Below are 14,975 nucleotides of genomic sequence, written 5' to 3'. Positions count from 1 at the left end.
CTGAATTTCATATCACTCAGCAAGTGATATACCGTGTAGTTTGAATTGCCAAAGCGGAAGGATGATCTTGCATTCAGTATTATGAACTCAGTGGCTCACCTTCACCTTCCCATGATGTTCATGAAATTGCTTCCATTAAACATATCCAAGAACTTCCATTAAATATGTCATAGAAAATTAGCCTTGTGAATTAACCATCCAAATGACATTTGAACAATTTATATTCTGGCTCCTGCAAAGCAACTTAACATCTCTAGCCAGGATCGGAACAAATTAAATCGTGAGATTAAGAGCAACACACAAAATGCTGGTGTTGCTCTGGATTTCCAGCATCTGCAGAATCTGTACCATTTACAGTGAGATTAAAATATTTAACATTTTTTAAACTCCTCTTCTAACATTTTTAATTTCTTTCTCTCAGTTCAATTGTTTACTCTCATTATTTCTCTTGATGCACCAAATCTCAGTTTCTTTGCTTCTTTATCATTCTCTGTTGCTTTCTTCATCCTTAGTTTTATCTCATTCAACAAATGACTTTTTGCCATTGCTTTGTTATCTTCAGTTCTCATGTGCAGCAACTTACAGGAGAGAAGTGTTTTGAATCGAAATGATGAGGAAGCAATTCTCAATAAAAGGGGCTTAAGTTCCATAAAGTTCTAGGCCATTATTTTTATTTTACAATCTCCAATTCCAATTGTTTGCAGAGTTTGCTCAGAGAAAAAAAAGTATTTTGTGGGTGGATTTGAAGATATTGGCCTTGTCAGGAATTACCAGTCATTAAAATCCATTTTGACTATCTAAAAGATGTATTTAAGATTCCTTTCTAACCACTACTTAGCTTACTGTTATAGCACACTGTATAGTTATTACAAGCTTCTTCCCCAAAATCAATATAGGACCTTAACATAACACTAGAGAGTTTGTATTATTTATATTACTATTGAGTATTATAATATATATTCAAGTTGATGAGTAATACCACAGAAAATATATATATATGTAGTACAGTCAACACTTTGAAGAGAAAAGATTCTCATTTCTTAGGCTCTTATTATAATAAAACAGAGATAATTAGACATTCTTGAACAGTAAAATGAATATTGGAAGAGCAGCTTTTCATTTATCTCATCTCTCTCCTGGTGTGACATTCCAAAATACTTCATAGTTTGAAATATACTTGATATTTAATGTCGGAAAATAAGCAATCAGTTAGTACCTTAGTCAACTCAAAGTTCAAAGTAAATTTATTATCAAAGTACATATATGTCACCATATACATACAACCTTGAGATTTATTTTCTTGTGGAAATTCACAGTAAAGACAAAGAATCTCAATAGAATCAATGAAAAGCAGCACCCAACAAGACAAACACCAAGGTGCAAATGACAGCAAACTGTAAGAACATGAGAGGAACAGTTCTTGAAAGTGAGTCCAGAGGTGTTGGGAACAGTTCAGGGATAGGATAAGTGAAGTTAAGTGAAGTCATCCCCTCTGGTTCAAGATAGATAGCTGTTCCTGAACCTGGTGGTGTAGGTCTTGAGGCTCCTGTACCTCTTCCCCTATGGCAGCAGCAAGAAAGAAGCATAGCCTAGATGGTGCAGGTCTTTGATGCTGGATGCTGATTTCCTGCGAAAGCACCCCATGTAGATGTGCTCAATGGTGGGAAAGGATTTATCCCTGATAGACGAGGCTGTATTCACTACTTTCTGTATGCTTTCCCATTCAAGAGCACAGGTCATGATGCAAAATTCAAAATTCAGAAGTTCACAGTAAATTTACCATCAAAGTGCATATATGTCACCATATACAGTACATACAACCCTGCGATTCATTTTATTGCCTACCAGTCAATATAGTCTCCACCACACAACTATAGAAGTTTGTCAAAGTTTTCAATAACATGCCAAATCTTGGCAAACTTATAAGAGAGTAGAGACGCTGCCGTGCTTTCTTTGTAATGGCACTTATTTGCAGGACCCAGGAAAGATCCTCTGAAATGATAAAATTTCTCATCTTTCTCCTGGTATGACATTCCGCCACTGATCCCCTCCACTTTTCTCCGCCTGTAGGCAATAACCAGCTCTTGGGTCTTGCTAACATTGAGTGAGAGGTTTTGCTGTGGCACCACTCTGTCAGATTTTCAATCTCCCTCCTATATGCTGATTCAGCGCCACCTTTGACTGGCCCAACAACAGTGGTGTCATCAACAAACTTAAATATGGCGCTGGAGCTGTGCTTAGCCTCACAGTCATAAGTATAAAGTGAGTAGAGCAGGGGGCTAAGCACACAGAATTGTGGTGCAGCTGTGCTGATGATATTTGTGAAGGAGATGTTGTTTCGAATCCAAACTGGCTGGGGTCTGCAAGTAAGGAACTCGAGGATTCAGTTGCAGGAGGAGGTTTCGAGAACTAGGTCCTGCAAGTTATTGATTAGTTTTGATGGGATGAAGGTATTGAATGCTGGACTGTAGTCAATGAAGCGCATCCTAATGTTCAAATTTTAAAGCTGGTAGAGATATGTCTCTACCAAAGGAGATGCAAGGCACTCCTTCCTTCTACCAGCCTGCAGATCACCCTTGGGCTAAGTGTAGCACTTGCTTAGCCCTCCTGCCCCCCCCCAACCCCAATCAGGGTCACATGAAGCCTTGAGAGCAGGTGGTGGATGATCTTGTGAGCAACTGGTGGATGCTCGTATGAGCAACTGGTGCAGATCACAAGTCCTGGTTTTGCAGCCACTGACACCAGGCATACAATCTCTCCAGAGTATTGATAGTGGCTGGGGTCACTGCCCAGAAAAAGAAATGGCAAACCACTTCTCTAGAAAAACTTGCCAAGAACAATCATGGTCATGGAAAGACCATGATCGTCCACGCCATACAACACAGCACATAATGAACAATTGAAAAATGTATACTATATACAACCTTGAAATTAATCTTCTTGCAGGCAGCCACAAGACATAATAAACATGAGACGTAATAAATGCCACTACAAAAACCCACTCAACAAAGACCATTAAACATCCAATGTGCGAAAAGAACAATTCGTGCGAACAAAAATGGTAAACAAATCAGGTCAGTGCTGCAACTGGTCAAGAAGCCTGATGGCTGCAGGACACAGCCATGGATCCAGGTCAGCACTGAGGTGAGGAAAGCCTCTCGAAGTTGTAATCTTAACTCAAAATACTGAAATTTGCCATGCAGAGGGGAAGAAGCCGTACCTGAATCACTGAGTGTGTGCCTTCAGGCTTCTGTACCTCCTTCCTGGGCTGGATGGGGCGCCAGGGAGGGGTAGCACCTCTGGTGGGGGAACATGTCACGTCCTCTTCAAGGCGGTTTGTCCACCTTTGGTCCCCACCTGGCACTCAGCTCTCACCTGTGGCTCCCCGTAGCTGTTTGCATGAGACAGCGTCTACACCCCGGGCAATGGCTTTGACAAGCCGGCTAAACCAGGTGAGGGTAGCCGACGGGTCTCAAACCCTCGGTGAGATAGGGAGTTGTCTACCCCAGCATGTGAAGACAGACTCTGGCGGATTGAGCGGACAAGACCAATGATAGGTCCAACGGTCAAGAAGGCAGTCTCTGCAAGCATCATGGAACGTGTAGAGCAGGACAAGACACAGAAGATGTTTTGGTCATCCACTGCGTCTAGTCCCATTGGGAAGAGAGAGTGAGGCTGATGCTGCGCAACTCTCCCTCACTTAAATCCAAATCACACGCTAGTCTCGACACCATCATCATCATCATCATCATCACCCTCGACCTTTGAATTCCTGTAGCGATGGACGAGTGGCGAAGCAGCAGGTGTGGATACACTGGAAGTTGTAGTCACGGACCTGCACACAGGCGGCTCAGGTCTAATGCACTTTTCATGGACCGAAGCAGCAGTGAAACTCAGCATCTACCTGGGCGACTGAGCAGCCCTCTTTAGGAACGCACTGATCACCTCCGTAGCATGAGGAAGAGGCTAGAAAAGGTGCCCTAAACATTGCCTGCTTAATTACACCCTGGCCAGTTTACCGTGGCTGGCGGGAATCCTATCTTGGCGGTCAATCAAACACAACAAAACGCAAGGTGACACTGCTCACCATTGGCACTTGGAACGTGCGCACGCTATTGAACAACCCTACAGCAAACAGACCAGAGAGAAGAACAGCCTTAGTTGCCAGAGAGCTTGCAAGATACAACATTGACATATCAGCCCTGAGTGAGACTCGTCTTGCCAACGTAGGTCAGCTGACTGAAACTGGAGGCGAATACACTTTTTTCTGGAGCAGTCGCAGCAGCTATGATCGTCGTGATGCTGGAGTTGGATTCACCGTCAGGAGTCACCTTGTTTGGAAACTTGCTAGTCTGCTGGACAGATCATAGGCTCATTGTCTCCAAAATGAAGCTCCACATCAGACCCAAGAGGTGACCACAAGGAAGTAAGGCTATGAAAAGAATCAATGTGGCCAGGCTGAAGAACTCCAGCATTGCTTCAGCAATGGCTGAAGATTTAGAAGCTTGCTGACCTACACCTTGCAGGCAGTGCTGTGGCCGACTGGGATCATTTCAGGGATGCTGTCCATTCATCTGCACTGAAGATGCTTGGGCTCTCTACCTGCCAGCAGCATGACTGGTTCGATGAGAATGATGAGGAGATACAGGCTCCACTTGTTGAAAATCACTGCCTTCATCGTGCCCATCAGAACGACCCATCATCAGCTGCCAAGAAAAACGCCTTTACCAGTGCTCGCAGGATAGTCCAGAATAAACTGCATAAAATGCAAGATGCCTGGCTGAGTGCCAAGGGAGATGAAATACAGGGATACTCTGACAGAAATGACTTGAAACGATTCTATGAAGCCCTTAACACTCTCTACGGACTTCAGTCTCTCGGGAACTCCCCCCTCCTGAGTATAGATGGTACAACTCTCATTACAGAGAAGGCTCAGATCCTGCAGAGATGGCCTGAACACTTTGAAGCCGTCCTCAACCGACTGTCATCTAATAACGATGAGGCGATAGACAGGGTTCCCCAGGTCGACATCAACAGCGCCATGGATGACCCACCGGTAGTAGCCGAAGTCACGGAAGCTGTCAGCCAGCTATCCAGTGGCAAAGCCCCAGGGGCAGACGCCATACCTGCAGAGATCTACAAAGCCGGTGGTCCTGTACTTATAGAGAAACTCACTGAGTTGTTCCAGTCTTTTTGGAAGCAAAGATCCATTCCTCAGGAACTCAAAGATGCATCCATCATACACCTCTACAAGAGGAAGGGCAATCGACAAGTATGCGACAACCACTGAGGAATCTCGCTGCTCTCCATTGCAGGAAAATCCCTTGCAAGAGTCCTGCTAAATCGTCTGGTCACTCATCTGGAGCTGGGCCTGCTGCCAGAGTCACAGTGTGGCTTTCGCAAAGGTTGTGGGACTATTGACATGATTTTTGCCGCACGTCAACTTCAGGAGAAGTGTCAGGAGCAGAATCGCGAACTCTACACAACTTCTGTTGACCTCACAAAAGCCTTCGACACTGTCTGCCGACAAGGCCTGTGGAGGATCATGTCAAAGTTCAGCTGCCCCGCCGAAGTCATTCAGATGGTACGCCAGTTCCATGATGGCCAGAGTGCTGGATGGTGGAGAATCCTCTGAGGCGTTCCCAGTCACCAATGGCGTCAAACAGGGCTGTGTGCTCGCACCCACACTGTTCAGCATGATGTTTTCTGCCATGCTGAATGATGCCTTCCAGGACAGTGATGCTGGAGTCAGCCTCAAGTACAGAGTGGATGGGAAGCTCTTCAACCTGAGGAGACTTCAAGCTATTACGAAATGAAAGAGACTGTTCTGAGAGACCTCCTCTTTGCCGATGACTGTGCCCTGTATGCTGGCTCAGAGCCAGAGATACAAGTCAATATGGACAAATTCTCCACAGCTTGTCACAACTTTGGACTCACCATCAACATCAAAAAGACTGAAGTCACGCACCAGCCTGCCCCTCATGCACCATACACAGAACTGAAAATCACAGTCAAAGGCCAGAAACTACAGGCAGTAGACCAGTTTACTTACCTTGGCAGCACCCTCTCCCGAGCAGTGACTATTGATACATAAGTTAACTGCAGAATAGGCAAAGGCAAGTTCTGCTTTCGGTAGACTGCGTTCCACTGTATGGGAACGTCGAGGAATCAGCCCAGCAACAAAACTGAAGGAATACAGAGCCGTGGTACTCACTACCCTCCTATATGCCTGTGAAACGTGGACTGTGTATCAAAGGCATGCAAGACAGCTCAACCATTTCCACATGACTTGTCTTCGCAGAATATTAGGCATCAGATGGCAAGACTAAGTACCAGACACTGAAGTTTTCTCTAGAGCAAGTCCACCATCAGTCCACACACTGCTGATGAGAGCACAGACCCGGTGGGCAGGTCATGTCATCCGCATGCCGGACGAGCGCATACCCAAGCAGCTCCTTTTTGGGGAACTCTCTGCAGGAAGACGCTCACATGGAGGGCAGAAGAAATGTTACAAGGACACACTAAAGGCCTCCCTGAAGTCATTTGACATAGACACGACCCCCTGGGAAATGCTGGCACAAAACTGCCCTACCTGGCGCGGCCTCATCCACAAGGGCTGTCAAGCTTACGAAGCAAGGTGCATTTCTGAAGCACAACATAAGCGCGAGCTGCGCAAGTCCAGAGCCACCAACGCAACAACTGCAGTGCCTACGCATGTCTGCCCAACATGTGCCAGGACATTCTGTGCCCGGATTGGCCTGACCAGTCACCTTCGGACACACAGCATCCAGTTTCAAAGTGACTAATGGTGTCAAGGTCTTCATCGACGACGATGGATGAACCATCTCCTTCCTAACGGTACAATGAGAAGAGGGAATGCCCTGGGTGATGGGGGTCCTTAAGAATGTTGCCTTTCTGAGGCACCACTCCTTGAAGATGTCTTGGATACGATGGAGGCTGGTACCCAAGATGGAGCTGACTAATTTTACAACTTTCTGCAGCTTCTTTCGGTGCTGTGCAGTAGCCCCTCCATACCAGACAGTGATACAGCCTGTCAGAATGCTCTCCATTGTACATCTATAGAAGTCTTCGAGTGTTTTGGGTGACAAACCAATCTTTGAAAATAAACACTGACCAGATGCAAAAGACTCTCAATTAGTCTATCTGAGAATTGTACAGTTCCAAGTTCCTTCAACACGGCAACAAAATATCGGCTGCATGTATCTGGGAGGGTCTTGACTCATTGCTGTATGACTCAGAGACAAGTATGCTATTTAGCAAGGCATTGCTGACACAATGAAAGAGGACGGCCCACTATCAGTGCCAGACGTTCATTTGTTCTACTTGTGTACTGACTGAGAGAATGGATGGTAAACTAAAGAAAAGGAAATAGCATGCAACCATCACTTACCCCTTCAGTTGAGAGGCTAATGATGTGTTGATCTGCTTCATTAATTGCAACCTCAGTAATGATACAGTTGTGACCAATCAACAATGCCTTTGGCTTGGAGAACATATTAGGATTCCAAAGTCGAACAATTTTATCTTCTCCTGGACATGAAATAAGAAATGGTTAATTTCTGGAATATTTCACATTTGAGTGTAAAACCTTCCTGCCTAGACCCTAAAGGGAAATTCTGATCATAGAAACTTGAAACTAGAGGTCTGGGATGGTACAGCAGAGCACTCTTGATGTTGAGTTCCGAATTCCACATCGGTAAATAAGTGTCCTACTCCTTATTTTAAGTACAAGTTCAAATTGATTGTCATTCAACTGGATACATGCATATAGCTCAGGGACCAAGGTGCAAAACAGAATACATATGTCACATACAGCACATGAAATATTTAACAGATAAAAATTGTATTCTTTAAAAAATATTATATATTATTATTTATTTTTTAAAGTATTCAGGAAGTTAACATTTCAAATAAAGTTAATACATGCAGTTTGTATTTTTGTTGAACACTTTCACACATCCACCAAAAGCGGAATTTCCTGGTGGTCAACCATTTTAATTCTTATCCCAATTCCCATTCTGACATTTTGAACCATGGCCTCTTCTTCTTCTTCTTCTTCTTCTATGATAAGACTTCTCTCAGGGAGGAGGAGCAAAACCTTTTATTCCATCTCAGCAGCCTCCACCCTGATGGCATGAACATAGATTTCTCCTTACAGTAATATTATTGTCTCCTTTCATTTTCCCCTCTCCTTTCCCTCTTCTATTCCCCACACTGGCCTCTTGTCTCTTCTCCTCAATTGCCTGCCACCTCCTCTTCCTCCTCCTTCCCTGTCTCCCATGGTCCACTCTCCTCTCCCATCAGATTTCTTCTTCTAGTTTTCCCTCCTTCCCCTCCCCTCAACTTTTTATTCTGCCATCTTCCCCTTACTTTCTAGTCCTAATGAAGGCTCTCGGGCGGAAACATTCACTATTTATTTTCATAGATGCTGCCTGACTTGCTGATTTCCTCTAGCATGTTGTGTGCGCATGAAACAAAAACTCGCTAAATTTGTTTTACTAACAAATACCTAAGCTCGCAATCAAAGCTGAACTTTTAAGCACAGAAGTGCTCTTCTTAATCAATAAAGCAATCTCATTTTTTTGAGTGATATGGGTGTCCTTGGAGTTCAAGTACGATGTTCCGGACTAGAAGTACAGATGACAGTTGCTGAACAACGTAAGAACTTAAATGAGTAGCCCATGTACTGGGGCTCACAGCCTTATAATGTTACTCTGCTATCCTCATGTGACCTCTCCAGCCTGCTTTGCCTTTCAATGAGATTATAGCTTATTTTTTTATTTCAACTGTACTTCCCTGCACTAAACCCAAATTCTTTAATTTCATACCTGCCTTGAAAGCTCTCCTGGGTTGAGAATTACAAAAAGATTGATACCTTTTTTGTGAAGAAATGTCTGCTCATCTCAGTGAACAATCCCTATGGTGAGACCATGATCCTTGATTCTAGACAATAAAGCCGGGATTCATCAAATCTACCACTCTCCTAAGAATATCGTACATTTCAATCTGATAGCCTCTCATTCTTTTAATCTCAAGAGTAACAGCTTAGTCTACTTAATATCTCTTCTTTCTCAGAATCAACATGTTGAACTTTTGCTGTATTTTCTCCACTGTAGGTGAAACTGAAACCTGCACACAACATTTCAACATATAGACCAGACTTCTACATTTTGGAGCAGGATGTCACCATTCTCATACTGCATGGAATGATAAATTCTGAACTCCAACGCCTTCCAATTAGAACATGGCTTTCATGATCCTGAACTTCAAGTCCACTGGCCTACTATATCCCATACTGCTCAATGCACAAAGATACCAGCCTTGAAAATATTGAAATGATTGGGTAGCCTCTGGACTCTGTGATTGAGACTTAAGAAGTTCTAACCATCTGCATTTTCAAGTTTATCCTCATCTCAGATTTAGGTTCAAGGCCGTGACTCCTAGTTCTGAGTTTCTCAGCCTGAAGAAGCAGCTTCTGAACATCTACCTTTGACAGTCAGTAGATCACCTTCCTCCACACTGCTGCAGTATAACATAATATCACCTCACTAGGAAATTGCTCATCCAAAAAATCTATCTAATGAATTTACCCCACAGAAATTCCAAGTATAACCTGATGCAGGGTTTCAAACTGAAACATCAACAATTCCTTTCCTCCCACAGATGCTGCTTGATGCATTGAGTTCCTCCAGCAGAGTGTTTGTTGCTCTAGGTTTCAGCACCTGCTGTCTTTTGTGTCTCAATGATCAATTGCTTTGATACATAGACTAATACTGAACTCTTGTGTTCCAGTTATCATCTCACCAGAGATTTATAAAATTCCTTACTTGTGTATTCCACCTCCTTAAAAAGGAAAACATTTTTATTGCCTGTCTAATTATTTTCTCTACCTGCATACTTACACAGCTCATGTGAGAATCAGGAATGTAATGAAAGTCATCCCATCACTCGGAATCTGACAGTGCAGTCATGATTTTCAATGGCTTACAAAGTACTGCAAAATGTTCATGAGATTGGCTTGGTTTCAACTGTACATTAAGAAGGTGAGGAAGAGTCCCTTTTTGCCTTTCTTCCCTATCTTGGTTTAATACCAGCAGCCATAACCTCAGTCATTCATTCTTCAACAATCCTCTACTTAACTCCCAAGCTGACAGGTCATTAGAATGCCATGGAGAAACAGCAAATCACAGTGGGTAACAGAATGCTTTGGAACAAGAGTGAAGCATTTCTATTTTTAGTGTTATGAGCATTATCATCATTCCTTAACCCTAATCATGTACAACTGAACTGACAATAGTAAAGAACTTGCAGGCTTATAATATGACTCAAAAGGAGCAATTTACATGATTAGTACTACTTATAGTTGGAAACAGTTTGCAAATTAGGACTGCAATTTTTGTCACACATTTCAAGCCAAAATTAACTGATTATGTAGTTAATTGTGCGCATACCCTTTGATCAAACACAATTTATCTATTCACCAACATACTGTTGAAACAAGATAGAAATTCTGAAATATTCCAAATATTCCAATTTTGTGACATACCGCCAGTAACAAATGTATTTGCTTTCACGCAATAATCAAACGCATTAACACCTCGTGGAACGGACAGCGTTCTAATTGGCCTACATTTGAAGATAAGGAATAGGTCAATGCAAGAATATGTTACACAAGACATGCAAAGCAATAGTAAAATCTTAGTAGAATCATGCTTGCAGTTGAGGGAATTCATCACTTCATAAATGTACACTCAATCTTTATGTCATCCGAGTTCTGTATCTGTTACCTTGAATGTGGCTTATAGTCGTACTTCAGATTTTCATAAATCCTCACTTTGGCCAGCTATTCAGAACTGCAACAGAGCCTGCTGTCAATATTCCACAATGCCATTGACAGGCTACTGTCAATATTCCATAGGATACATTTCTGTCTTGCTGACAGGTTTCTTACTGTTTCATCTGGCAAAGTCACTTCCTATCACAAACAGCAGAGAGTCTGTAGATGCTGGAAATCTGAATAACACACACAAAATGGTGGAAGAACTCAGCAGGTCAGGCAACATCTAGGAAAAAAGTACAGTTGACGTTTCAGGCTGAAACCCTTCGGCAGAACTGGAGAAAAAAAAAGCTGAGGAGTAGGTTTAAAAGGTTGTGGTAGAGAGGAGAGAGAAACACAAAGTCATAGGTGAAACCTAGAGGGGGAAGGATGAAGTAAAGAGGTGGAAAGTTGATTGGTGAAAGAGAAAGAAGGCCATGGAAGAAAGGAAAGGGGGAGGGGAGGACCACCGGGGAGGTGATGGGTAGGCAAAGAGATAAAGTGAGAGAGGGGAAAGGGGAAAGGAAATGGTGAAGGAGGGGTGGGGGGCATTACCAGAAGTTTGAGAAATTAATGTTCATGCCATCAGGTTGGAGGCTACCCAAACAGAATGTAAGGTGTTGTTCCTCCAAACTAAGTGTGGCCTCATCATGACAGTGGAGTGGGCATGGATAGACATATCAGAATGGGAATGGGAAGTAGAATTAAAATGGATGGCCACTGGGAGTCACTTCCTTCTACCTTTTGGTAACCTCCTAGTCCCACCAATGCCCAAAGTATTCATAGCACTATTCTATTCTAACCATTTGCAAATCCCTGTTTCTCTTCACACCCACAAAGTCCCTAGTGCCTCAGTCACTTAAACTGTTGGTTTTGGAATTTCCTCCTTCATCCTTTAATTCTTTCACTCTCTCTTTCTCCTGTGGTTTAAGTTCCCACCAAAACCAACTTAGCCCATCCAAACTTTTTTGTTTCTGCTGTTACCAATGAGAGAGTACGGGAAAGGATAGGAACTTTTTTGGGACTGGCAGTGAGGCTGACTGAGGAGCTGCAACAACGAACATGCACATAACTTGGGCCACTGAAAGCTGATCTCACAAAACATGGAATAGTGACGGCTCAAAGGAGCTGATGGACTCGATCAGCTTTGCTAGCCAGTAGTTCCACTGAGAACTATCTGCAGGATGTAGTGTACAGATCAGCTTTCTTCTGACTTCAATGTCAATCAGCTCAGGAAGGAGGGTGTCTGATAAACTGAGCTGAGTAACCAGGTTCACTTCATTTGAAAGACAACGTGTTTTATATTTTTTAAATATAAAGACTGTGGCTGTCTGGGATCCAAGGTCTCTTCATTGTTCTGGCCCATAGTTACCAATGCAAAGGAATTAGAAGGCCTGTGCAAGGTCCTCTAGCCCTCAGTCTGCAAACAGACACACTCCAGTTTGCAGTAGATATAGCTATCATAGCATGTTCTTCTCACAAGCTGAAAATCATATGATGAGGGCAACTAGGCCTCAATATTACTATGTTTTACCAACTCTCTGTTTAAAGTAACACATACAAAATGCTGGACTTGAGAAAGGGTTTCAGCCCAAAACGTCATCTGTTTTTCCTATCCATAGATGTTGCCTGACCTGCTGAGTTCTTCCAGCATTTTGCACGTGTTACTCTGTATTTCCAGCATTTGCAGACTCTCTTGTGTTTATGCCTGCTTAAAGCTTGCCCGGATCGTTTCCAGTTTTGAAAGACACTTGAATACAGAATAAAGGATTAAATATAGATTGAGGAGCAAAAACAAATCCTCTGAAAGGTTTAACATATGGATGCAAATGTGTTGTTACAACATAAAATAACAAAATAATAATTTTATCAATTTTGACTAATAAAGGCCTATAAATAGTTCAAATGTTTTTTTGTGATTGGTCACTGAATATTGTTGTGCACACATAATTTCCCAGAACAGCTGCAGGAGAAAGAGAGGGAAGACACAACAGAAAAATAAAGAAGAATCTAATGGAACAAATGTACAGCTTTGTTCATGAAACATATGTAACTTACTGACAGTCTCCTAACTTGCGTATGTCATCCAGCACCACCGAGTTTACACTGTCCGAAGAGCAGCTCACAAAAGAGTTCAAATGTGGAAAATATTTCACCCTCAATACCCACTCATGATGCAGTTTCCGTCGTAAAATAGGACTGAAAAAATAAACAATAGAAAATGATATTCTGTGTCTTATCAATGATGGCGTATTATGCTGAACATGGATCAAGGTTAGAAGAATGTGGGTTCACGTGCATTTCCAAATTCCTGACTGACACTCCAGCGCCACGGGAGTGCTGTATTGTGATGTGACGAGTTCTTGTTAAGACCTGTTGACTTCTGCCAAATGGTCTTTGACCTGAACCATTAACTTACTGACTCCATGAGATGCTCTCAACAAACCTAGAAATTATTTAACTTTATTGGTGACATTTGACAGAAGGGGTTGGTAAATTCCAAATCATAGTATTAATTACTGATCAATATTTGATTTAATCAATAATAGTCATAAAGTTATACAGTCAGAAAAAAGCCATTCCACACTCCCTGGTCCACGCCAATCAAGATGCCCACCTAAACTGTTTCTACTTGCCTGCATTTGGCCAATATCAGTCTCAACCTTTCCTACATACTGTATGTACCTGCCCAAGTGCTTTTTAAATGTTATTAATGTGCCTACCTCTCCAACTTTCTCTCGCAGATTATACCATATCACCCTCTGCATGAAAAAGCTACCCCCTAGGTTCCTATTAAATTTCTCCTCTCTTACTTAAACCGACACCGTCCAGTTCTTGATTCCCTAACCTAGGAAAGTGACTGTGTGTATCCACTCTACCTGTGACCAGCACTCCAATGAATTAAGTCCCAAACTGCACAATGTCTCCCCTTAACTCTGTCCCTTGAATTGTAGCAACTTCCTTGTAAATCTTTTCCGCACTCTTTCCGGCTTAAATGGACTTACTGGCATTGAGTGTAAGCTTGTTGCTGCAAAACCATTCAACTAGGTGGTATATCTTGCTGTATACACTTTCGTCACCATCTGAGATTTTGCCAACAATTGTTGTATCATCAGCAAATTTATAGATGGCATTTGAGCTGTGCCTAGCCACACAGTCATAGGTATAGCGAAGTAGAGCAGTGGACCAAACACACATCCCTGAGGTACGCCACTGTAGATTGTCAGTGAGGAGGAGATACTATTACCAATGTTACTGCAACATAACTTCTCTACACAATACCCTGGCTAATCAGGTCTAGCATGCCAAAAGTCTTCTTCACCACACAACCTACTTGTCATACCACTTTTAAAAGGCTATGTACTTGTACACTTAGGTCCTTTTGTTCTCTAACACTCCTGAAGGCCCTACAATTTACTGTGTTAAGTCCTACTGGGATTTATCTTCAAAAAAAAGGTTACAATTTTTCACCTATCCAAGTTAAACTCTATTGTCATTTCCCAGCCCATACAGACATGTGCAAAGCAGTGCTGACTATCCCTAATCAGATCCCATCGTTCCAAATGCTTGTATAGCATGGTAACATAGTGGTTAGCACAATTGCTTTACAGTCCCAGCAATCATCAATTGTGGTTCAATTGCCACCACTGTAAGGAGTTTGTACATACTCCCTGTGACAGCATGGGGTTTCTCCTGGTATTCCGGTTTATTCCCACATTCCAAAGATGTACGGTTATGGTTAGTAAGTTGTGGGCATGTTATGTTGGCACAGGAAGCTTGGCAACATAGCATGGTGGTCAATCCGTGGAATTTGTTGCCACAGATCATTGTGGAGGCCAAGTCATGGGGTAGACTTAAGGCAGAGGTTGATAGGTTCTTGATTAGTCAGGGCATGAAGGGATACGAGGAGATGACAGGAGCTTGTGACTGAGGGGGAAATGAATCAGCTATGATGAAATGGCAGAGCAGACTCAATGGGTCAAATGGCCCAATTCTGATCTTATATCTTATGGTCTTAACAACTTGCAGGCTGCCTCCAGCACAATTCTTGCTGATCTAATTTGACAGAAATGACGCACTTCTCTGTATGTATTCATATGCATGTGACTAATAAAGCTAATTTCTTTAATATCTCTCT

The 14,975-nt window shown here is 42.7% G+C and overlaps 1 protein-coding gene across 1 annotated transcript in view; it reads right to left on the bottom strand.

The window, feature by feature from the left end:
- The window catches only part of LOC134351139 (WD repeat-containing protein 64-like), a 134,656-nt gene that overhangs the window by 73,352 nt on the left and 46,329 nt on the right, over positions 1–14,975 (bottom strand). Inside the window, exons 5-7 of the mRNA XM_063057253.1 lie at positions 12,896–13,036; positions 10,568–10,647; positions 7,412–7,551 (exon numbers count right to left, since the gene is read on the bottom strand). Coding sequence (XP_062913323.1) covers positions 7,412–7,551; positions 10,568–10,647; positions 12,896–13,036 — 361 coding nt within the window. The remainder of the gene's footprint in view (positions 1–7,411; positions 7,552–10,567; positions 10,648–12,895; positions 13,037–14,975) is intronic.

This window comes from Mobula hypostoma, chromosome 8 (genome assembly GCF_963921235.1).
Source record: "Mobula hypostoma chromosome 8, sMobHyp1.1, whole genome shotgun sequence".
Taxonomy (NCBI): Eukaryota; Metazoa; Chordata; class Chondrichthyes; order Myliobatiformes; family Myliobatidae; genus Mobula; species Mobula hypostoma.
Note: the sequence above shows the minus strand (reverse complement) of the source record. Positions and strands in the feature narration are given on the sequence as shown.